The sequence below is a fragment of the Artemia franciscana genome, chromosome 7 (genome assembly GCF_032884065.1).
Source record: "Artemia franciscana chromosome 7, ASM3288406v1, whole genome shotgun sequence".
NCBI classification, from domain to species: Eukaryota; Metazoa; Arthropoda; class Branchiopoda; order Anostraca; family Artemiidae; genus Artemia; species Artemia franciscana.
In genome coordinates, this window is record NC_088869.1 from 27,472,675 (window position 1) to 27,496,843 (window position 24,169).

At 33.2% G+C, this 24,169-nt stretch overlaps 1 protein-coding gene across 2 annotated transcripts in view; it reads left to right on the plus strand.

Annotated features, from left to right (window-relative positions):
- Positions 1-6,865: 6,865 nt before the first annotated feature.
- The window catches only part of LOC136029095 (CLK4-associating serine/arginine rich protein-like), a 58,053-nt gene continuing 40,749 nt past the window's right edge, over positions 6,866-24,169 (plus strand). For both annotated transcript variants that reach the window (XR_010617972.1, XM_065707155.1), the window contains exons 1-4: positions 6,866-6,882; positions 14,801-14,921; positions 20,397-20,494; positions 23,886-24,067. Coding sequence is in view for 1 of the 2 variants with exons in the window: in XM_065707155.1 (XP_065563227.1) it covers positions 14,823-14,921; positions 20,397-20,494; positions 23,886-24,067 (379 nt within the window). In the remaining variant the exon portion in view is untranslated. The remainder of the gene's footprint in view (positions 6,883-14,800; positions 14,922-20,396; positions 20,495-23,885; positions 24,068-24,169) is intronic.

Consider the following 24,169-nt stretch of genomic DNA (forward strand, 5'->3'; position numbering starts at 1 on the left):
TACTGAAAACTACAGGAAGTGTGGCGAGATATAGAGTTTTGTAGCCACTCTGCGCTGAATTTGCCCATAGGCTGAAGCCTAGGGCGGCAAATTTTAGGTGTTGGCGGATTTTAATAAAAATAGCGAAAAAATGTTCAAACTGACCGAACCTGAAACATAACACATAATACATGAATGAACATATAATGAATGAATGAATGAACTTTATTACCCGTGAAAGTATAAAAAAAACACAAAGTATGGAGTATTATCAATAAACAAAAACAAAAACGATAAACAGCGAAGAAAAAACAAATCAAACTAACAAAAGACAACATGGACTAATTGACCAGTATCAATGCGGAAAAAAGGCTGCAGAGGGTCATAAACGTAAATAAAGTTGATAGTCTTTTTACATAAATCGTCACTGGAAGACCGAATCCAAGAAGGCATATCTATTAAACCAAAATCGAGCAATTATTTTTCTGTTTTGGTGCCATCTAGGAAGTCGGAGGAGGAATTTGTAATATCTGAAATAAGCCGCACCTAGAGTATGGGGATATTTCTTACGAAATAGATGAGCCATGCCTCATAAAAACAAAAGCACAGGGGCAAAATAAGCGTTGTAAATCATGCACAAACCGTTGTGGTTGTAACGGCTTTTGTTTGGGGACATTTTTCCGTAAGCGACGCGTAGGCTTTTCGCGGCTTGATTTACTACGGATGAAAAGGTAGTGGAAAGTGTTGGACCGAAACACAGACCAAGCCAACTAACTAAAGAAGAGCATGGCAGAATTGCAGTCCCAGTAACGAATGGAGCGACCGCATAAGGGCTATTAAAACAAATAAACTCGAACTTAGACGCATTAACTGACAGTCCAATCTTGGATAGCTCACTGGTTAATATAGTAAAATTGGAAAGCAATCCACGGCGAGTCCGGGCAACAAGAAGAACTGCATATGTAACAGAAGACAAGCCAATATTACCGTACTTGTCATTATTGACAATGAGCGAGCTTAATTTTGAATTATAACAGGTTTAGTTTTTTTCTTGTGAATACGATAAAATTTGTTCTGAGTGTTTGCAGTAATTTTCTTCACAAATTTCTCATAAATTATATTAACGCAGTAACTTATTATAATAGGTAAGTAGTATATAAGATAATATTATTGTTTTATTTAGAAAAAAATCACCTCATAATTACTTCGACATAATTAAATTTTTAACTACTGTAAACAAGAAATGAAAATATTATCTTTTCTATTTAAGTTTTGGATAAAAAACTATTAAAATGAACGATGGAAGAAAACAACTTAGTGGAGCTGAGTGTGAAAGGAAGGAAAAAAGGAAAAATAGAAGAACAAGAAGAAATTATCTTTAAAACGATGAAAATCGAAAGTTTAAAAAAAAGAAAATATTGGTGCAGCTGTAGAATATCAATCAATGGCTCTAGCTTTACCGTCTACATCTACTTTTGAGAGTAGAACAGAGTACTTTGAGTACTACAAAGAAGCAGTGCTAGAATCATCAATTAATTCCAAAACTAAGGATGTATTTCCAAATCTTACGTTCGATTCGAAGGTAGAAAGTGCTATTAATCTTAAAAAAAGGTCCAGCCTTATGGGAAATCAATTGCAAGGAAAGACTTCAATCAAAACAAGCCTTGTGACTTCTCAAAAAGTGAAAAGATATTTGCTGATCAGTGTCGTATCTTGCCAATGAATATTTTCCCAAAGAAAAGTGAAAAACAATGAAGTTAATGGCTAAAATTGTCTTGTTTATTCTGAAACTGAAAAATTCATTTTTGTAGGCCTTGTTTCGCATTGGGTTCATTAGAAAATAAAAAATCAGTTTAAGAACGAAGGGTTCAATGACTGAAAAAATGCAGAACGCTGAGTATATCTATATGAAAACTTTTCACGCCATGAATCTAATATCCTTAGTTTGAAACTTAGATCTAACATGAATGGCCGACTTGGTCATTTGCTGCATGTCCAGAAAGATGAAGAAATTACGTATTAGCGGAAAGTTTTGAAGAGAGTTGTTGCCGTGATAAAACGACTATGTTCAAGAAGTTTAGCTTTCAGGGGAAAATATGAAAAGCTCGGTGATCCACACAACAGAAATTATTGTTTGATTTTGGAACTGTTATCTGAATACAACCCTTTTTTAGAAAGTCATATTAAATAATTAAGAAATCAACGATCTGAAATTATCAGTTACTTGTCTAAAACAATTTGCGATGAGTATATTCTTTTGATGATTCATACAGTCTTAAAAAAAACTAAAGACAAGATACAAGAAGCGAATTTTTCTTTAATTGTCAATTCTACGCCAGACATAGCACTTATGGACCAGCTTACTCTCGTCATTAGGTAAATTTTGGAAACTCGTGAGCCGTGTGAAAGATTTGTAAACTTTTTGTCCTTAAAATGTCACAAAGCAGAAGGAATGTTTTCTGCATTATTTTCGAGATTAACAACATACTGGACATAAATATTTAAGATTATCGTGGACAGTCATATGACAATGCTGCGAATATGGCTGGTATACGCAATGGCTTGCAGGCTATAATTCAAAGACAAGCACCTTTTGCTTTTTTCGTTCCTTTGCTCGGCCCACTCATTGAATTTAGTTGCAACTGCGGCTACTGAATCTTCCACAGAAGATTGTAGTTTCTTTGGGTTGCTTCAAGAAAATTTACATTTTTTAGTAAGTTCGACAGAACGCTGGCACAAATTAATATCTGAAGCTATGAAAGGGAAAACACTAAAAAGAATAGGCTCGTTGGTCAGCTAGAGAAGACGCTAGTAAAAGTTTAAGAGAGTCTTGGTTCGAATTCATTAAGATTTTAGAATCAATCAAAGATGATTTTGGCGAAAAGCCTGTGACACAGAACGAAGTCACTGGAATACTTTTGGGCCCAGAAAAACTTGAGACAGCAATTATGGTTGTAATGTGGAATTAATTTTTGGAGAAGATTAACAAAGTGAGTAGCTCAAGCTTCTACAATAGATTTGTATCATGGTTGCTAATATTTAAGAATCTATTCGTAAGTTTTTCGTATCTCCTTGTATTTTCATCAGGCTATTGAAAGATCTGGCATGGGTTTTAATTTTCGTGATTTAGTTGCCCAGTAACCCTAACTTTTAATTTGGTGCCTGAGGCTTAAGGGCAAAGATAATTTCTTAAACCTAAGACCTAAGAGCAGTGGCATGAGTACTGAAGAATCCTGCTGGGGGGGGGGGTTGGCAACTTACAAAACTTTCGCCACCTTGCTGCGGAAAAATATGCAAATTCTCAGCCTAAAAGTTTATTTTTTCTAATATTAACAAAATAGACACAGTGGCAGATCAAGAATTTCAGGAAGGGGCAGGAGTTTGGTTACGATATAAAATTACTCTCCTGTATAAAGTACTTTTACTTGTAGCCAAAAGTGTCACTACCCCTTTTCCTTTGGGAGAGGGCTGCAAAATATGAGACAAAATCAAAAACATGGCGACTATATTATATTTTAAAAAATGGTTGAAAGTGGCGAAAGTTTTCTGTTAAAGGGCAAATGAACGGTTTGAAAACAATATTTTGCTGCTGCAAAGTGGCGGAAACTGTAGAAATATATCATTAAAAGGTGTAACTTGAGGTAAAACTTGAAGATAAACGTTGTGCAGCAATGGGGTGTCAGCCAAAACTGCTTGTCAGCCAAAATTGGTTAGAACAAGGAAGCCTGAACACGCATGTATAGGCCTTTGCATACATTGAAAAATAAAACTTGGTATTATTCACAAGACATCATTTTTCTGTTCTTTGACAATCTCGATACAATTACACTCCTTTGATTTATTTAAATTGTAAGAGCAGAAGTACTAACCGCAGTGGCCCTAAAAGTTACAACTTGATACCCCCAGCCATTCTAGAGATATTGCTGAGGTGTTTTATTGGAAATCAAGCACAGAGTGCCTCGGGATTTAGTTTTCAGGCAATATTTAGTTTTAAAGCATAATCAGTCAACTGCAACATTGTGTGGGATTGACATTCCAAATATCCCTAAAGACAAAGTTGTTATACCCTTCTACTATGCTCAATCAAATGTTTGTCTCAAAATTTTGACTGGATGTGTTTGGAATGTAAATGAGCATGGGAGAAAGGCTGTTTGCCCTCGAATTTCTTTTTACTCTTAAACAGGTAGTAGAATTTTCCGCCTGTATATCCTTTTTTTGTTCAATTGAAATTCCCCATGAACATTCTCTAACAGTTTGGCCTTATTACCTATAGCATCATGATGTATAGTAACTGTAGTCGCAACATTAATAGCATACACATAGTGCCTTCTGGATGGTTCAAGATCCAACAAAACTTATTCTTAAAGACTAACTTTATAATACAAGCCGTTCTTGAGATATTTCTTTATGACCTTTTCGAAAATTAACATGTTACAAGTTTTATTTTGATTATCCAACTAAACATTCCTTAAGGGCTTCACCTTAATGCTCTTAGCTTGCGTGGTAGTAATACTTGTAGTAGCAGTAGTAACAATATGCGCATAGCACCTTTGGTTTCTTCAAAATCCCCTTCAACACACGCTGAAAGTATTAGCTACTTTCTTGAAGTAACCGTTCTTGAAGCTTTTCTGATACTTCTTCTTGGCAACCTATATAGGCATAGTGTGTTTCCTTGTAGTTGCATACAGTTTCAATTTGGATATTGTTCGCCTTAATACCCTTAGTTTTAATAGCGGCAGTAGTAGTAATAGCAGCAATAGAGTTAGCAGTAGTAGTCATAGCTTTATTGGCAGTAATGGTAGTATAAGTAAAAGCAGTAGCAGAAGGATGCAAATATTTCCTTTTTGTTAGTTAAACCTCCCCCATAAGATCCCTCTTAGTTTCAACTACACCCATCAAACTGTTCCTAAGATATTGCTGTTAGGCCCATTTTGACAATTTGCATACACAAGGCGTGTTGTGATTCAGTTTACCGAACCACCTCAAAATTTCTTGAAAATTTTACCTTCATACCATTAGGCATAATTATAACAGTAGTCAAAATACCAGCATTGATATTACTTGTAGGATAAATAATTGTAATAGCAGTTGTCCTAGTAGCAGCTATAGCATTAATTTATTGCCTTTTTTGTCCTGGAAGCTTCATGTCCTGGAAGTTTCAACATAATACAATAAGCCGTTGCAATGAAATTGCTGATATGATATTTTGATAACTTGTTTGCTCATATACTTTTTGAAATTTTTATCTCGATACTCTTAGCCTTACAAATAGTTGCAATAGATATAGAGTGGAAAAAGTAGTGTAAATTTAGACGTAATAGTAGCATTATTAGTAACGTGCACAGGCTGCTCTTTGGTCAGATGATTAACTCCTGTAAGCATTTTATGAAAGTTCCACCTTAATACCGAAATTAAATTTTGAGATATACTCTTTTGATAATTTCCATGGACATAACACCTTTTGATTTAGTTTAAATTTCCCTCAATATTGTAAATAGAGTAAAATGGTAGTAGCAGTAGTAACTTGTAAATATTGCCTTTTTATTATTTCTCTTATTATTTTCTGAAAGTTTCGTATTAATATCCTAAGTCATTCCTGACCTGAGTTACACCCTATTGACAGTCCGTATTCACATAGTGTGTTATGATTTAGGTCAACGCTCTAATTACCTTTCTCTGAAAGAATCACCTGAATACCCTTCGTCTTTTCAAAAGTTTAGTTCAAAACACATACCTTTCTTAATAACATTTACTATACGAAAAAGATACCCAGAGTGCTTAACAGTTATTTCAACTATAAGGTTTACTCATGCATTCTTGTTTGGTTCCCTTTACGGCAAAATAAAGCCTTTAGGGCTTTATTTTCTGGGGTTTTTGCTCTTGAGAAAGCATGGGGGCTGTCAGCTCCAATTGTGTTAATTTTTCCTTGTTTTGAGTTTGAGTCTCTCATTTATTGTGATTTCTGTTCGTTTTGGGTTTCAATTATTTATTGATGGTAATTTGTGGTAGCTTGATTCTTGGAAGATTATTCGAATTTACTTGTGCTCACTTTTGTATAAAAAGTTTTATGAAATCCATCTATAAGAGAATGATCTTTGTACATAATGGCTGAGGTAAACAAGAATTGCTCAAGTACTTCCTTTGAAACTAAAGCACCGCGAGCCAGGGACGACTCCTTTTGAAGAGAGGGTAGTACTGTAGCAAAGCTAATTAATTTTAATTTAGTTAAATTATTTTAACAAGAATTTTACTAAAAGACGCAAACAATTTTACTAACGATTATAACTAAAAGACGCAAAATATAAATTACGTTGTTATCAATATTTTAAAATAGTCTCTTTTTTAACAGCCTACTGGACATATGGAAAAAATACGGAGTTTTTTATTTTCAATCTAATGAATGCACACTGGAGTTGTGCTAAGATATGGAATTTTGAAACACTCACTTCCCTGACAGGATAAGCAATGTGCGGCTTAGTCATCAAGTACATATGCCCCAGCTTGCAGATAAGAGGGATCACTTTCGCTGTCTCTTTTGAGCCTTGAGCTTCTTGTAGCGTTATTTGTAATCGGTAATATTTGACTGGCCAGATTATTCGATTGTAATTGATACTGTACTGGCTAAACATTTTGTTTGCAAATTTTTAATAGCAGAATCTCCACCAAAAGCTTTTACTTTTATGAGCCACTCTGAACAGGATTTTTCATCAACAGGCTTTTTATGAAATACGTTTTTGTTTATGAAAATATCAATTCACAATACTCACAAAACTCCTTGTTGATCCAAAAATTTGTTTTGTCCTTTTTTGTTGGACGGCGGAAGCAGAAACACACCTAAGTCTATTACGTTTCATTCGATCACCATTTTAGAAGAATCAGAAGAAAAACAGATTTGAAAAGGGACCAAGAGGGTGTTCCAGGTGAAAAATCAAGTAACTTTAAAGTAACTAGAGAAGTTACTTGAATTTTACATTCACCAGGAACGGCTTTTGAAGTAACTAAGGTCTTATTCAGATAGAAAAAAATATTACGACCAAGATTTTGATAACATTTGTTTTAGACTCATTTAGTCTGAATTTAGAATAACTTCCTGTGCATAAGTCCTTGTAAATATTGTAGCTAAGGCCACCAACCATAGAGGAAACTCTAAGAATATATTGGAACTGATCTTGAAATAAAAAAATTTAGATACACTCTAGGGGTGTATGAATAGGATATTCTAGGCTAGTTGCATGTTTAAACTTGTTTGTCTTGGGTATAGTTTGAATAACGTAACCTCTTGCCAAGATAGCAAAAAGTATCTAAACTAGAATTTTACCACAATTATTTTTTCTGCATTGTTTCCTGATTGATTAAGCTAGCCTAACCTATATTTTAAATTTAACCCACTGTATAAAATTGACCTACATTGTTCACAAAAAGAAAAGCAGAATGCTGCATAAATAACTTAATGCCAAATTCATTTTGGAAAGGTATTAATTTTGCAATAAATCTGTGGGCATTAACCTAGATTTGGTTTAAATATCCTGTTTCTATATTAATTTCAGTGCATTAGTGTCTGAGATAGCATACAGTAGTGTTGATTATTGAAACTTTTTGGCTTAGGCCTATCTTTTTCTTACATTCAGTTGAACTATTAAGGTTAGAATTTTAGACTAGGCTAGTTAGAATTTCCAAATGATGGCCTTTTCACTAAGCTATCTTTAAAAGTATTTGAGCTTACTACATTATTTTTTAATAATGGATCTGCATCAAATGAGAGGGAGTTCCCCTAGATTTGGCAAAATACTTTGGGAATTTTCATTGCAATATCTATATTTTGGTACATCCATCAAGGAACCCCCCTTCTCAGATTTTCAAAATACATTCCCTTCCCCCTCCCATTTACAGTCTTGTGAATTAGTGCCATTTGTGAATTACCATAGCAGAAAGACTTTCGTTTTGTCCTGGATTTTGTTTTATTTTATACTTGACTGATTTCAGCTTATTCATAGAAAATTGTAAAGGTTTCATGTCTTCATTTTTATGGAATTTGTTTTTTTATTTATTTGCATAATTTTATAGTATTTGCTCATGAATAGGTTAAACTTGTATCAGATCAAAGGTATAAGCTATATAAAAAATGCCAATTTTTCATGATAATTAAAAATATTTTCTTGGGCATTAATTTGTGAACACAGAACATTTTGTTGTTAGGGCAATATGATTTTCAGAAACTTGTTTAATAACCAAATCAGGCTCATACTTAGGCCCATGACCTAAACTTAACAAGAGAAAGAAACAGAAAGTTGCAGGTAGGATTTAATTTAGAGCAAAGTGGATGACATATATTTGAAATATTCAGTTCACCAAGTTTAACCTTTATAAAGCACAGTAGTCACAACACAGTTTTCAGTTTACTGTATTTGCTTCTAATTAAGTCTAGGCTTTCTTTGAGACCACAGTCCAAGATAAAAATGATTTATTCAAAGCCCAATAAAGGAACAAAATTTTACAGCCTCCATCAAATATTCCAAAATTCATGAAAAATATAGCATAGAGATGGGTGCATAAAAATTCAATGGCTGATTTAGGATTTTTCTGTGAAGGGAAATTTCTCTCTTCTGATGGCTGTTCAAAAACTGTTGTCTTTTGATAGGTAGAAAACAAAAATAACTGAACCTATAGACTTTGTATGCATTCCTTTCATCTCAAATACTTGATACTCTTCAAAACACTCACTATTATTGAAACAGATATCTTACAAAATCCTAAAATATCAAATAACTTCAAAAATTCAATAGATTATCTCAGCTAGAAACAATTTTAGATTTTACAATTTTACAGCTTTTTTCAAATCTTCATACAATGAACTCTGCTAGTGGTACATCAGAAATGATACAACATTATTTAGTTCTACAGTTGCTTATTGATGAAATAATGGATACTGATGTAGGATCAGATAAAAATGAAGAAAAATGGTGGTAAGTTGTAATATAATATTCAATTTAATCTTGCAAGTTATTATTTTTCTAGACACAATCTTGTATATTCAGGTATGGACAAGTTCCAAAGCTGCCAATAGCACAATTAAATAGAATTCCAAAAGCTGCTGACACTTTAGCAGCAACTGCCAAATAGCATTACTACTTAGCTACCCCATTTTCTCTATTGTGGGGTATATGTATAAATGAATGTTGGAGTGGAGACAAGTATTATGTTGACTAATAATTTGTAATTTTTTTTATTACATAGAAACAGTTTTTTAGGACCAAGAAAAAAGGATTCTGATTTTATTTAAAAATACATTATTTTGTTTTGCTACAAAGTCATTTATTGTTGTAACCTGTGATTATGATGTTATTCATCATCTTGTATACAAAGATGTCATCTTGTATACAATAATTGTGAGTCTTTAGTTTGATGTGCATATTTGAAGAAAAAGTTTACCATATGTATAGACCAACTAACCCAATAGGAACATTTTGACTAAATACCTGACAGCCTGTACAACCAACAAGTCTCTTTTTGCTTCCTGGCTTTTGGCTATGGTCTGTTTTATGCTTTCTAATTAGCTAATTTTGTTTTGCTGGTTAAATAGCAGAAATATTCTTTATTTGACTATGTTTTTGAGTTTAGGCTATTTTATGGTTTTCATTTAGTTATTTTCTTTTTTCCCAAGAAAGAATGTTGGTTAAATAGCAGAAATAATCATATAGGCTACATCACCTATCACTGTCTTTGTACAATAAACTTCTAATTTCTTGGAATTAATTTTTTCAGGTTTAGCATTAATAAATTTACTCATAGATAACATTGGCCTCCAAAATTACAGTTTTGAAAATTCCATAAAGTATTTTGCCAAGTTTCATGCTATTTGATATGTTAATTCCAAAAATGGTTCCCACCATTCCCATAATGTCAGGATTTTCTTGAAAAATGCATATGATTTTAAACAAAACCAAATTTGGAAAAGAATGATGTTGCCCAATTTCTTGTGTACTATCTGGTAACATTAGTTTCACCCAAAGCCAATAATTTTTTATTTCTTTATATTACATAGAAACAGTTTTTTAGGACTTAAAAGTTTCTGATTTTATTTAAATGGCCCTTGTGTTTCAAGAGTTAAAGAATTAAAACAAAAGGTCTAACTGTAGCATAAAGAGCAGAGTATTGTGGAGGGGAAATCAAATCACATAACTTTTCCTAGCTAGAATTTCCTCTTTGTGGAGAATTTTTCCTGCAGAAAATTCTCCCATCAAATATTTTTTTTCCTCAGAAATGCATTGATAAGCATCTTATCACTTTGGTTATGGATGCAGTTGTTGGCTTGTTGCAAAATTACAAATTTCTGATGGAATGTAAACATTAACTTGCTTTTCTGAATTTACAACAAATTAGTGCAAACATAAATGCTTAGTTTGGTGGTGTCCATTGTAATTCTGAGTAACTTGCAATGTCAAGGATAATAACATCTTTGTTTTATTATACTTGACATCTAAAGTTTGTGTTTCCAAGATTTGTCAGGGGCTAGTAGCTACAGTAAATTCTTAAATGATTCATAAATGAGGGTAGCTTCCCCCTCCTTAATAACTCATTTTTCACCCTGACGTTTTTAATATCTTGTAAAAGTTTCTTAGGGGCCATTTTCACAAGAATTCAAGTTCAACTAAAATCCTTGTGAAACCAACAAAAGATGGATAAAATTCATCTTTTGTTCAACTTAGAGATGGGCTTCATAATCCAGTTAAAAATGTGGCAAAAAACATAATCCATCTCAGTGATACCTTAACTCATATAGCAAATTTCAAGCAGAACTAGCTTAGCCTACCAGCAGTTGTCTTTCATTTTTGAAAAGGCCAGGTCACCCAAGCAAAGGGTGTATTGTCATTACAAATGATTTTGCTGAAATGAGGTGGTGGAAAACTATTAGGAAATGTAAGGAATCTAGTTTACTGTTTAGAGATTAGGATATCACAAAATTAAGCATTCAATATGCTTGTTTGTAAATCTTAAGTAAATACAAACCCTGTTGGAATTTTGTTGATATCCATCTCACAATTAGTGTGTCCAAAGAAAGTTTCCAAAGAGCATTCAGTTTTCAGCATGCATTTTATCTTTATTGATGGTTAAAGAAAGCAATAGATATACCTGCTGTAGTTGATTAGTAATAAATAACTTGCTGCCTTTCTGCATAAGAATGTGCATTTTTATGTATAATGTATAGCTTTTAAAGTCATTAATTCCTGAGAAGCCCCTTCTCCAGTTATGCCAGCTTTATGGGTAGTAAAGCCTTTTTAAAATAATCTGAAATAATTCTTTGGGGGTCCTTACCAGTGACTTTCCTTTCTACTGCAATTAGCAATGGGTGAAATATATTGCAGTCACTAAAAATTTACAATCTTACCTATTTTACCACTATTAAGTTGCAAAAAGGGTGAACTAAATATTTACCATTGAATTTGCCACAAAAGAAATTTCTAGCTTCAAGAAGTTCAATCATGCCTTTAGAACAAGGGATCCTAAGTTAGGTCAAAGTCTTGAAAATGTGCTTCTAGTATAAGTAATTTGTAAATAAAAATTTGTATCTTACTAAAAATGAGACAAAAAAAAATCCTGCAGAAAAGAAACAAGACAGATTAATAAAGCAAGAAATACCATGGATGCCCATGAAATGTAAGATAGAAATGAACAAAACTTCAATTATGCATCTGTTTTCTTTAAACAGACAGGAGGAATAAACCTCCAAGCTTTGACAAATTCAATCTCACTTTTGGAACCAGGTATAAGATTAATTTCCAGGGAATGAAAACAGTAAATCCCTGGCTTTTCTATTGACACAGGCAGTGAAGGGAATAAAAACACATTTATTGTTCTGCCTATTTGTTCAACTTCTCTGTCTGTTCTACAAATTCTGTATTATATTTATTTGATAAAAAAAGGCAAAATGTCATAGATTAGATTTATTTGCAAAAAAGCCTGCAGGCCATACCAAACACATGCAACTTTATACAAGCACCTAATTCCAAACAACTTAAAAAAGCAAACAAACTTGCAAACAACTTAAACAAGCAAACACACTTTCAAACACTTTATGAATTCAGAAACACCCATAAATAAACTCTTACCAAGCTAACTCCTCAAACATGATTCCCAATGCTTAATCCCTAAACAAAGATTAAATAAAAGAAAACTAGCTTTTTAAACTGAAAGTAAGGAGCAATATTAAAACTTAAAATGAACAGAAATTACTCCATATATGAAATGGGTTGTCCCCTCAGCAATCCCTCACTCTTTATGCTAAAGTTTTTAATTGTTTTAAAAAGTAGAATTGTGGCAAAGAATCAAACTTTAGCATAAAGAGCAAGGAATTGCAGAGGGGACAACCCATTTCATATACAGAGTGATTTCTGTTTGTTTTAAGTTTTAATATTGCTCCTTGCTTTCAGTTTAAAAAACTAGTTTTTTTTTATTTAATTTCTGAACATTTTTGAATTAATGCATTTTTCATTTTGGCTCTCCGCACATAAATTATTAAAATGAAATTTGCAAATTAATTATTTTGGCTAAATGGCTTTCTCTTTGTTTTGATCAGACGATTTTGAGAAATAAGGGGTGGGGAAGGAGGCCTAGTTGCCCTCCAATTTTTTGGCTACTTAAAAAGCCAACTAAAACTTTTAGTTTTTAACAAACGTTTTTATTAGTAAAAAATATACATAACTTAAGAATTAACTTACATAACAAACTTTTATACTCTTATATTTTTTTATTATGTATATGAGGGGGTTTGTCCCCTTGTTAATACCTCACCTTTTATACTAAATCTTAAGTTTTGTCCCAATTCTTTAAGAATGACCCCTGAATCAGAAAGGCTGTGGAATAAATAGTTGAAATTACCACCACTACTACTATATCATCTACAAATAATATACATGATACCCTAAACCAATCCAAAGATACAAATGGGGCTCCTTTTTTTTTTCATAAAACTGTCTAAATCATTAACAAACAAGGAGAAAAGCTTTGGGGATAAAGTACATCCTTGTTTCACACCCAAATGAGACATAACTAGTCTAGAAAATTTCCCCATCACCTTTACAACAAACTTCACCCTCCTATACATAGCTGCTATTATTGCTACAAAACAAGACAGCAAGCCAATTTCTAACAAGCTTTCAATTAACAACCTCCTATTTACTGAATCAAAAGCACTTCTCAGGTCTAAAAAGATACAAATAGCCAACCATTTTTCCATCTCAATATTTCCAAAGTAAAAATATGGTCAATAGTGCTGAATGTCAATCTGAATCCCACTTGTACTGGACTCAGTATTTCCTCTTTATCTAACCAATCTCTTAGCCTAAATTCCAAAACCTTATTTGCAAATTAGGGGAAGCGGGGGGGGGGGTGTGCATTATATCAAATACCTAACCTCTCTTTAACCATTTTACTTTAACTCTCATTAACCACCTCTATATATAAATATTAATTTAAATGTAATTGCATCATAGTTTGTTTCACAAAAGAACCTAACTTTACTTATTGAGTGTGTTCTGAATAACACACAAGTACCTAACAACCATATTGATGCATAGCTTAGATTTCTTGTTATGCATTGATGTATAGAACTCTTCTCAATTCCTATTTTGATAGCAATACATGAGGGTTTGAGTTTCACATTATTTTGCATAATTGCATAGCCTACTAGTTTTGACCCTATTTTCTAATGTAGCAAGAAGTTAGGCCTACTTAAAAAAGAGAAAAATTGTATGCTGACCAATGGTCAGCATTGCACAGCAAGTGTTATCCTGATTCAATGTCTGTAGCTGGGAGTGTTAAAAAACATTGATTCTTCATTTGAGTGCAAAAAACATTTGATTCTTCTTAAGTTTTTCCTCTAAATTTCTCCAGGTAGGCTAATCATTATAGCTAGGTGTACTGTGGCTAAACTTACAGAGTCACACCATTGACCCTTATCCCAACCAAAATAACAGCAACACCAGGCCTTAAACTCCTAAGCTTAGGTTTTTAAGCCTGGAGTAGCCTACAAGAAACTTTGCTAGGAGGGCTCAAATGTATCTATAAATTAATATTAAAAAGTTGTTACAGGCTACCAATAAACTGCAAAGTTTTTTGAAGCACTTCAATGAATTACAGGATTCAATCTAGCCAAGGCTAGCTTAAGTAATTATCATTGAATGTTTTAAATCAGCTTCCAGAGTAACTCAGTGTTTTTTTCTGTCAAGTGGGATTGAACTAAGCTTTCTTTGAACTATATACATTTTTTCTGGACAATTAGACCTATTACTCACTCTAGGCTATGCCATCTCTACAAAACAAGTTACCACTGACTTTGTATAGGCTAGCAACTGCCCAAGGATTACAGGAATTTAATTAGAAGCTTCCTAAAGCAGGATCTGAAGACTTCATCCCCAACAAACTATTCAACCAAGCTTCTCTAGATATGCCCAGCAGATCACATTAGTGCTTGAACTTTACCAATGAATTTTTTATTAAAAATCATTTTAAGGTCAAAATAAGATTGTTTACCATCACTGGTTCTTTGAACAATTGCAGTTCCATTGTCTTCCCTGCATAAAGGCTCATAGTCTTCAAACTTTTGTGTGTTAGCCATCATAAAAGTTTTATATTATTGTAGTGATGATAATGATGTTAAGTTACTTAACTAAAGATGCTCGTTAACTATCTTTAGCAAAAGTTAATGAAAAAGTTACTTTGAAGTAACTTTTCTGTCGTTCCAGCTGCTAAATAGCCTCAGCTGGAACGAAAAAAGTTACTTTTAGTAACTTTTAGTTACTTTTTGTCTCAGCTGGAACACGCTCCAAAATCCATTAAACAAAACAATGTGGGCTGAGGCTCGTAAACATGAAAAGAAAATTAGAGGGATGATGGTAGATCACAGAAAAAGGGCAGAAAGAAGAAGAGAATATTATGAAAAAATTGTAAGTAGGCCAAAGTGAAGCATGGACCTAGCCTTGGCCATTCTGGTGCCTGTCTCTCGATCTAGGCTCAGCTAAGCAAAGTAGGCTGGTGAATATTTCACTATTCATATCTTTCGAAATATAATAATCAGTTTTGCTGCATATGAATTTTACTACCAATCCTAGGCCTATATGTACCAATTCAAGGTATAGGCTATTTGCACATTAGGGGGGTGGTTGGTTGGTTTATAATTCTAGTTGATTGACTTCTTGCCATCTCAGAAACGGGTTAGGTTAGGAAAATGAAACTTTCAGGGATAGGTCTACAGGCTAAAGTATGTCCCAGGAAGGTATTTTGAAGTACCTACCTCTACTCCTTCTCCCTCTAGAGGGCCCTGACCTTTGATGACCTTCAAAAATATGTGTGTTTCATATAATATGTGTGTTCTTCGAAAATATATGTTCAAAAAAAATATAAAAGTGAAACCTTGCAAAATAGATCTTCTGCTTGAATGAAGTACAACAAAATTGTTTTCAGCTTCACAACTTTGCTCAATCCCAATTTAGACCTAGGCCTATAAGGTTTTAAAGATATGCAAATATTTTCCCTAAATTTTGAAAAAAAAACCTTGATATGGCTCAGAATTCTACTCAAATAACAGGAATTACATTTTCAGAACAAAAGACAGAGAAAAAGCAACTGGTAACTGAACCTAACCCTTTCCAAGATAGCGAGAAGTCACTCAACTTGAATTTTACCTGGGGGTGGGCTGTTTTTAAAGTTTATTTCTGATGCAAAGAGAGGTAAGTTTAAACTTTGCCCCTCCCCTCCCTCCATAATGTTAAAATATATACCCTGAAATGTTATCTACAGGGGTGGTGGTAGAATTCCATTGTGGCAGAAGTGATTATTATATTTGGAAAGAATAGCCTATAAAAAAGGCATCAAGTGGTATATTCACTTTATTTGTAAGTCAATAATATGAACAGCAAAATATTTACCAGTAGGCATATTCCTAGTTAAATCTAATCAAGAGTGGCTTCTTTTTAATTGATAAAGGCAAAATTATAGTTTTGCTAGCCTACTTTTTGATATTTTTAAAGGGACTGGGTTAGAAAAATGAAAATTTCAGTAATGAATTCAGAACCAAAGATACACTCTGGCAAGGTAGGCTATTGCTAAGCTTCCATGTTAACCCTCTTCAGATTTCTAATTCTTAGAAATTTGATTCAGGTAGCCTAGTCTACCAGGTAGCCTAGTCTACCTTTTGGAATTTTGGACAAACAATATTTTACCTTAAATTTCACTTTTCAGTTTCTTTTTAAAATTCTGGTTTAAGTACTTTTTATTATCTTGGAAAGGGGTTAGGCTAGGAAAATGAAGCTTTCAGGGATGGGTCTACAGACTAAAGTATGTCCAGGGAAGTTATTTTCAAGTACTCTTTCTGTCTCTAGAGGATCCTGACCATAAAATTTTTGTGTTATAAAACCAAAACCTTATAAAATAAATCTTCTGCATAAATGAAGTATAACAAAACTTTTTTCAGCTTTACAACTTTGCTCAATTCCAATTTATCAGCTTTCAAATGTCCACAAATACATATCCTGAATTTAGAAAAAAAAATCATGGATATGGCTTAAAATTCTACTCAAATAACAGGAATTGCATTTTCAAAGTGAAATTCTATGTTAGCTACTTTTTGCTATCTTGGAAAGGGGTTAGATTAAGAAAATGAAACTTTTAGGGATGGTTCTACAGACTAAAGTATGTCTGAGGAAGGTATTTTGAAGTTTCTACCTCTACTACTCCCTCTAGAGAGCATTGACCTTTGATTACCTTTCAAAATATTTGTGTTATAAAAGTGAAACCATGCACAATATATCTTCTGCTTAAATGAGGTGCAACAAAACTTTTTTCAGCTATATAATTCATCATTTCCTTACTCAATCCCAAATTATGAGGTTTTAAGGATTTACAAATACATTTCCTAAATTCAGAAAAAAAAAATATTGATTTGTCTTAAAATTCTACTCAATTAACAAGAATTGGTTTTTTCAGAACTAAAACCAGAGAAGAAGAAACAGATAATTTTCAATATAGAAATTATGGTAAAATGTTATCTTGTCAAAATTTCAATAGGTCAAGCATCAAGTAGGTATATTTCTAAGACATGGAAATCAGAAGAGGATTAACATAGAAGCTTATTAATACCTTCCTGGAGTGTGTTTTTGACCCTGGATTCATTACTGAATCTTTCATTTTCCTGACCTCTTTCCAAGATAGCAAAAAGTAGCTAACATAGAATTTTACTGAACTTACTCAAAACAGTAGCTGTTAAATTTGGGCTTGTCATCAGTGAATAGGGACAAATTGCATAAATTCATGATAAGCTGTGGCAGGGGTCATTTTGACAAAGGTGCAGAACTTTCCATTTACTCAGGTTGAAGTCAAGTGTCTATATTGCTAAGGTCTATATTGGAATTGTTGTGCTAAATGTTGACAATGGTCAAATTTTGTCACTCTGTTAGGGTCCATGACATGCCATAAGATAGTTTTGCTTCAGAGATGCAATTTAAGCCCACTTGGTAATAGTGACCACAAGATAGGAATGGGCTTTAATGACCATTATTCAGTTGTTTAAAGCTGACAGCACTGTACAACAGGAACTCCAGATAGAGTATATGAGATGGTTGGGTATAACAAGCATCCTCAGCCTCCTAGCAAGACACTCCTATGATGAGACTGGTATCTGTGGGTAATCAAATGAGATGGGCAGTCCTATTCATATTTTCATGACTTATGATCCTATTTGTTGTCAAGTCTGGACTTAAAGAATGCAGCTGTGGGTGAAATCATTATTTCAGCTTGAAGGTTATTCCATTTGTTGACAGCATGTTTGGAGAAGAAATTTTGCCATGTTTGTGTATTAGCAAGATGTTTTGACTAGCTTAATGTCAGATGCCTCTTATGTGTTGCTTGCTTGAATGATTGGCAAAGAGAGTATTATTTTGTTAAGTATTATACTTGTAGGCTAGCTTCATGTCACCACAGTGACATCTGAAAAAAGTGTTGGCTGCTGTAGGTGGTCTAGTGTCTTTTGTAAGGAAGATCATGTAGTCCAACTATGCACTATATAGCATGCCAACTCCCTCAATTGGGCTGGTATCATTCTTATAGTATAGGGAAGTAGATCTTGCACCAAAATTGAATACAGACCTAACTATAGTCTTATCAAGCCTAAGAAAATTTTGCAGGAGTGGCTGGTTATAGTGTGTTTAAGAAGACCAGGGCTTGAATTTGCTCTTGACATTGCTTGTTGCCAGTGGCTATGGAACTTTAGTTGTTGATCTATTAACATTACTAAATCTCTTTATTTAGAACATGTTGTTCAAACAGTTTGTGATAACAAACTGTAGTAAGGAGTGACCCGGCTCAATAGTAAACGAAACTCTAAAAAACAGAATTTTGATGCTAAAATATACATCAAAAGAATCAGATTTTCATTCTGATTTTAAATATATAAGTTTCATCAAATTTAGTCTTTGTCATCAAAAGTTACGAGCCAGAAAAAATTTGCCTTATTTTAGAAAATAGGGGAAAACACCCCGTAAAAGTCACAGAATCTTAACGAAAATCACACCATCACATTCGGCGTATCAGAGAACCCTATAGCAAAATTTTCAAGCTCCTATCTACAAAAATGTGGAATTTCGTATTTTTTGCCAGAAGACAAATCACAGGTGTGTTGCCAGTGGCTATGGAACTTTAGTTGTTGATCTATTAACATTACTAAATCTCTTTATTTAGAACATGTTGTTCAAACAGTTTGTGATAACAAACTGTAGTAAGGAGTGACCCAGCTCAATAGTAAACGAAACTCTAAAAAACAGAATTTTGATGCTAAAATATACATCAAAAGAATCAGATTTTCATTCTGATTTTAAATATATAAGTTTCATCAAATTTAGTCTTTGTCATCAAAAGTTACGAGCCAGAAAAAATTTGCCTTATTTTAGAAAATAGGGGAAAACACCCCGTAAAAGTCACAGAATCTTAACGAAAATCACACCATCGCATTCGGCGTATCAGAGAACCCTATAGCAAAATTTTCAAGCTCCTATCTACAAAAATGTGGAATTTCGTATTTTTTGCCAGAAGACAAATCACAGGTGTGTTGCCAGTGGCTATGGAACTTTAGTTGTTGATCTATTAACATTACTAAATCTCTTTATTTAGAACATGTTGTTCAAACAGTTTGTGATAACAAACTGTAGTAAGGAGCAACCCGGCTCAATAGTAAATGAAACTCTAAAAAACAGTAAAGTTTATTATGGAAAATCCCCCCTCAAAAACCTTCCTCCCTATGAAAAATACCCCCACCCCAAAAAAATCGTGTATTTCCTGATGATAACAAATTTTGTTTGTGGACAATGGGCAAATGGCACAACTTACATGCCTTTCCAAGGAAATATATGGGTCATGTCATACCCAAAGGTATAGTTATTGAACCTTTTAACTGTCCTTAACCAAATGGCTCTCTCAAAATTTAGATCAGAGGACTTTGGGGGGGGGGCATGGGATGGGGGCTTGTTGCCCTTCAATCTTTTTGGCAATGTAAAAATTTCCACTAGAGCTTTTGATTTCAAATCAAATGATGCTCTTAATCTTTTAGGATCACTCATTCAATTCAATAACCCCTGAAAAAAGAACAAAAACAACAAAACGCATGTTAATGATCTTTCTTTTGGGAGAAAAAGTGCAAAATTCCACATTTTTGTATATAGGAGCTACAAACGTCTGTAGTAGGATTCTGTGATATGCTGAATCTGATCGTTTGATATTTATTTAGATCAATTGACCTTTTTCGTAAATCAGGCAAATTTTTGCAGGCTCATAACTTTTGTTGAGTAATATTAAACTTATATATCAGCATAAAAAGTCAATTCTTATGATGTACCTATGGTTTCAGAGTTTTGGTAAATATTAAGTTTCTCCTTACTTACACTTTGTTACCTTGAGCTGTTTGGTGTCATATAAAGCCAGTTTTAAAACAATCCAAAGTGTTTTTAGCTTCTCTATCTCTAATTCCACAGTGTCTGACTTCAACATGGTTCCATAAATTCTTTTATTTTCCTAGGATAATTAACATTAATCTGGAATCAAATTTGTACTTTGTTTAACCTATAATTTCTGTTAATGAAGACAGCCACTTGCATGGATTTCAATGCTGGAAATACAAATTTATTTTTTCCTCTTGATGGGGTTCTTTAATTATATTTGATGAATTTTCTAGTATAGGATATTGTAAAGCTCAATTTCCATTTATTCAATTCAAGTGCTGCATCTAAATGCTCTCAGAAAACTTTTGTTTGAGAGCCCTGACGTCCTTGATTAAGAGCAGTCAGCTGTTTTAATTTTTTTGAATATATTCTGTTTTCTTAGTAAAAGAGAAGATAGACTTATCCATATTGTTATCTTTCCAATCCTAATTTTAGAAAGCTGACCCAACACAGTTTCTCCAAGTCCATGGAAGAAAATGTAAAATACATATTGATCCCACAATAGCAGCTGCTGCTGATAGCCCTGCAACTATGTAAGTATCAGAATTAAATTCTAATCTGTATTATTACTAAAATTTTAATATCAAAGATATCTAAAACATTAATTGATGGACAAATTATGATATTATATTAGGTAGGAGTTGCGTGTAAATCTGATTTAAGAAGAGCTAGTAAACCGTGTGTTTGTCCAAATTTAAATATCAAAATGAGTATCTAACGTAATATGTCTGGTGTTGAGGAAGTGATGAAATAATAAAAGAGTGTTAGTGATTCAATAATAGCTTTCGGTGTTATCCTCGTAACTATGGCTGTGTTTTTGCTGTCCAGTAAAAGTGTTTGCTAATGAATTAGATAAACCAAAGTGTTTGGTGCTTTTCCATACACATATGACGTTTTAAGCAAGAAGCATTGGATAAATCAGCATTTAAGTGATAATTTTTGGTCACATTGGCAGAACAGAGTGAAAAATGAATAGTTTGAAAGGCTATTTTGAACTTTTATAGGGTTTAACGATTTTCTTTTCACTTTTATACATTTCAGAAAACCATTTAACTTCTCTGATTTTGTGCAAAAGATAGGGATGTTAAATTGTAATGAAACTTATATCACTAGGAAGTGTGAATTTTTTTATTTTCATTTTTAAACTTAAATCATTTTTTAGATCACATTCCTTTTCTATTTATAAATTAAATTTATAAACAAGTGAAAATATAAAAAAAATTGGTAGCATATAAAATTTAAAATAAGATAGTGAAAAAAAACTATTCATAATAAGAAGGTTTAAATATTTTGACTTCACATCCATAAGCCTCATCAACTGAAAATAAAATTTTATATAAAAAAACTAAACTAAATTAAAACGAAAATGTAGATAAAGGGGAAAATACAAAACAAAACATAAAAAAAACTCGCACATTAATAATATCTGAAATGATAATTGTTCAGTGAGAATCACTGTGAGTTATAGATTTGGTTGTTTCATTAATTGTAGTCAAAACTTTGAAACTGGAGTTTGGTTTCTATTGACAGGGTTGCTCTTTACTTGCAGTTTGCTACCACAACCTTGGCTCTCTTAAGTATGGAGGAAATTACTACTCCCTCTTTCATCCCTCTTTTTACATTTAAGTTTGATATTTGTATTACAATGCTTTGAGAATGATGAGAATCCATGAAAAAATGGATCACGTCAAATATTTATCAGGAGGGGATCTGAAGTATCAAGATTAACTATAGATTCATCATTTCCACGGTTTGCATGGCAAATTCTTTGTACAAATCTTTTTATAGGGATATACCCTGTTGATGCAGACAGGGCTGCTAGGGGGCAACACACCACAGAAAAACCATATAACATTAAACAACTTCTATAAATAGGAAACTCGAAATATTCAAACTTTGATCTTGGTTAAAGCAAAGTTCCTGGCAGCACTTGCCCCCCTGAAAATTTCTTGGTTGTGCTCATAATGCCTCCTCGCACCCTTCCACCTTTTGTGTCAGTAAGAATGCGAGTATAATATTTATGCGGCACAGAAAAGAGACTGTGTGCAATAAAAGGGCTGCTATAACTTCACAGCACCCATGTTACAGTTCTGGAAAAAAAATGCCCCTTGAATGTAGACGGATTAGTGATTAATTTCTATTCAAGAACAAATAAACAGCCGTGGGTTATTACTGCACTTGAAAGCTCAGTATATAATTTTGGGTAATTTTAAATTGATTGGACATCTTAGAATTTTCACTTGATGGCTTTTTGCACCTTCCGGGCAAAAATTGTGGTTTTGCACCACAAAATAGCTGAAAGTGCTTAATTACTGTAGCAAAATATTGTTTGCTACTTTAAAAAGGAAAATATAACTTCCAGTTTCCTTTCTAATGACCCTTCTCCTGGTATTCTAGGACAATTAGCTCACTACGTCAAGCGTTTGCAAAAAAAAAATGGTCATCCTTCTCACAAAAAATAACAACATTTTACTTTTTTAGACATGGGGCTTGAAATCTCTATATTAGAGTTGTCTGATATGGTTAATTTGATGGTATAATTTGCATTAATATTGCTAGTTCTTTTGGGGAGCCTTTTTCCCCTTTTTCTAAAATCATGAAACAATTTTCAGGCTCGTAAAATTTGTTGGATAAATTCAAACTTAATGTAATTCATATATTTGGAATCATCATAAAAACCCAATTCTTTTGATGCATACAGAATTTCCTCTTTACTAAAGTTTCTTTTACTGTTAGCACTAACCACCCATTACTTATATTACAATTTGTTACCTTGTACCATTTGGTTTTAGATGTAAAAATTATCTAATGAGTTAAATGACGTCTTCACTTATCTGTTTTCCAGTCAAGTTGGCGGAAGCGAATTTCGCCATGACTGCTACATAACAGTAAGTTTTATAGCCATTTCCTAATTGAAAAATTCGTTTGGTTGCTATACTTTCTGTATTTCGGGGGGGGGGGGGAGACCAGGTAAGTCCTTAAACCCTTGCTCTTGCTGTACCATATAATATGAGCATAATAAACAGACAGTTTTGAATTCTGTAATTTAATCTTGACTGGATTTGCGTCTTGTCATTCAAAAACATTTGAACTCTTCATCTTCCTTTTCTAGACTGCTCTTTCGAGTAAATTAAAATACTAAATTACACACGGATGGGGGTGGTCCTCCTTCCCTGACATTGGCCCAAAGGACCGTTTCCAGAAAAATAGTTGCAAGAAAGCATAATTTTCGCCATTGCATGCGGTTGGTGTTCTTAGTCGTATTTATCTGAAGTATTTCAAGTATGCTTAACCTGCATTTTGACTACCGCAATTCTTCCAAGTTTAGTTATTCTCTTCTTCTCCGTCAAAAAATTTCATTGGAACAAATGACTTGGTAGCAAGATCTGGTTAACAATGTAGTTTATCTTTGTTTGGGATTATTGTTGAATTTTGAATATGCAGCCCTTATTCAGCTCTACCATGTTTAATACATTTTGTAAATCAGCAAAGGTGACAATCAGAAGAAGTATTCCCCAAAACGGCAATAGAAATTAGAGGTGAAAAAAATGTTGTTGTGGTGGTACTTGCAATAAATTGTATTCAACAGCCAGCAACTGCATAGCTTATTTTGTGGATGAGGTATTTCCTCTCATCAGTAAATTCCAAAAAAAAAAAATATATTTTTAAATGAAACGTTTGGAAGGTCGTGTGCTACTCTTCAGCTATTTTTTTTTTTTAGAGATATGTGACAGTAATAAGGCTTTGTGCTGGGCTTCTTTGGCGATTCTAAGATTTGGATTAACACTAAAATGGAACTTTTTTGCAAACGCAGCTGCATCAGAGAGTAAAAACTCTGCACATGATAGAAAACAGAACTAATTTAGTAATTTTTTTTTGTTTTTGAATGAAAGACCTTTCAAATTTTATTCTTTTGTTTTTTAGGATGCCATGGCAAGGAAGGACTGATTGTATGATTGATCGCTTTGATAGTCGTGCGCACCTTGATATAATAAAAGAGTATAAACCCCCTCAGAAGGAAGTTGATGCCGAAAGTCTCTCTTGGCAGGAAAGACAAACTAACTATGAAAGATATAGAATTGTAATTCAAAATGACTTTCTTGGAAGTATGTTATTTGTTCATTATTTGGATGGTGATAAATAATACAAAAAAGATGATGTATCATAATGACAGGTCTAATACATGCTTTAAGCACTCTAGTCAAAAA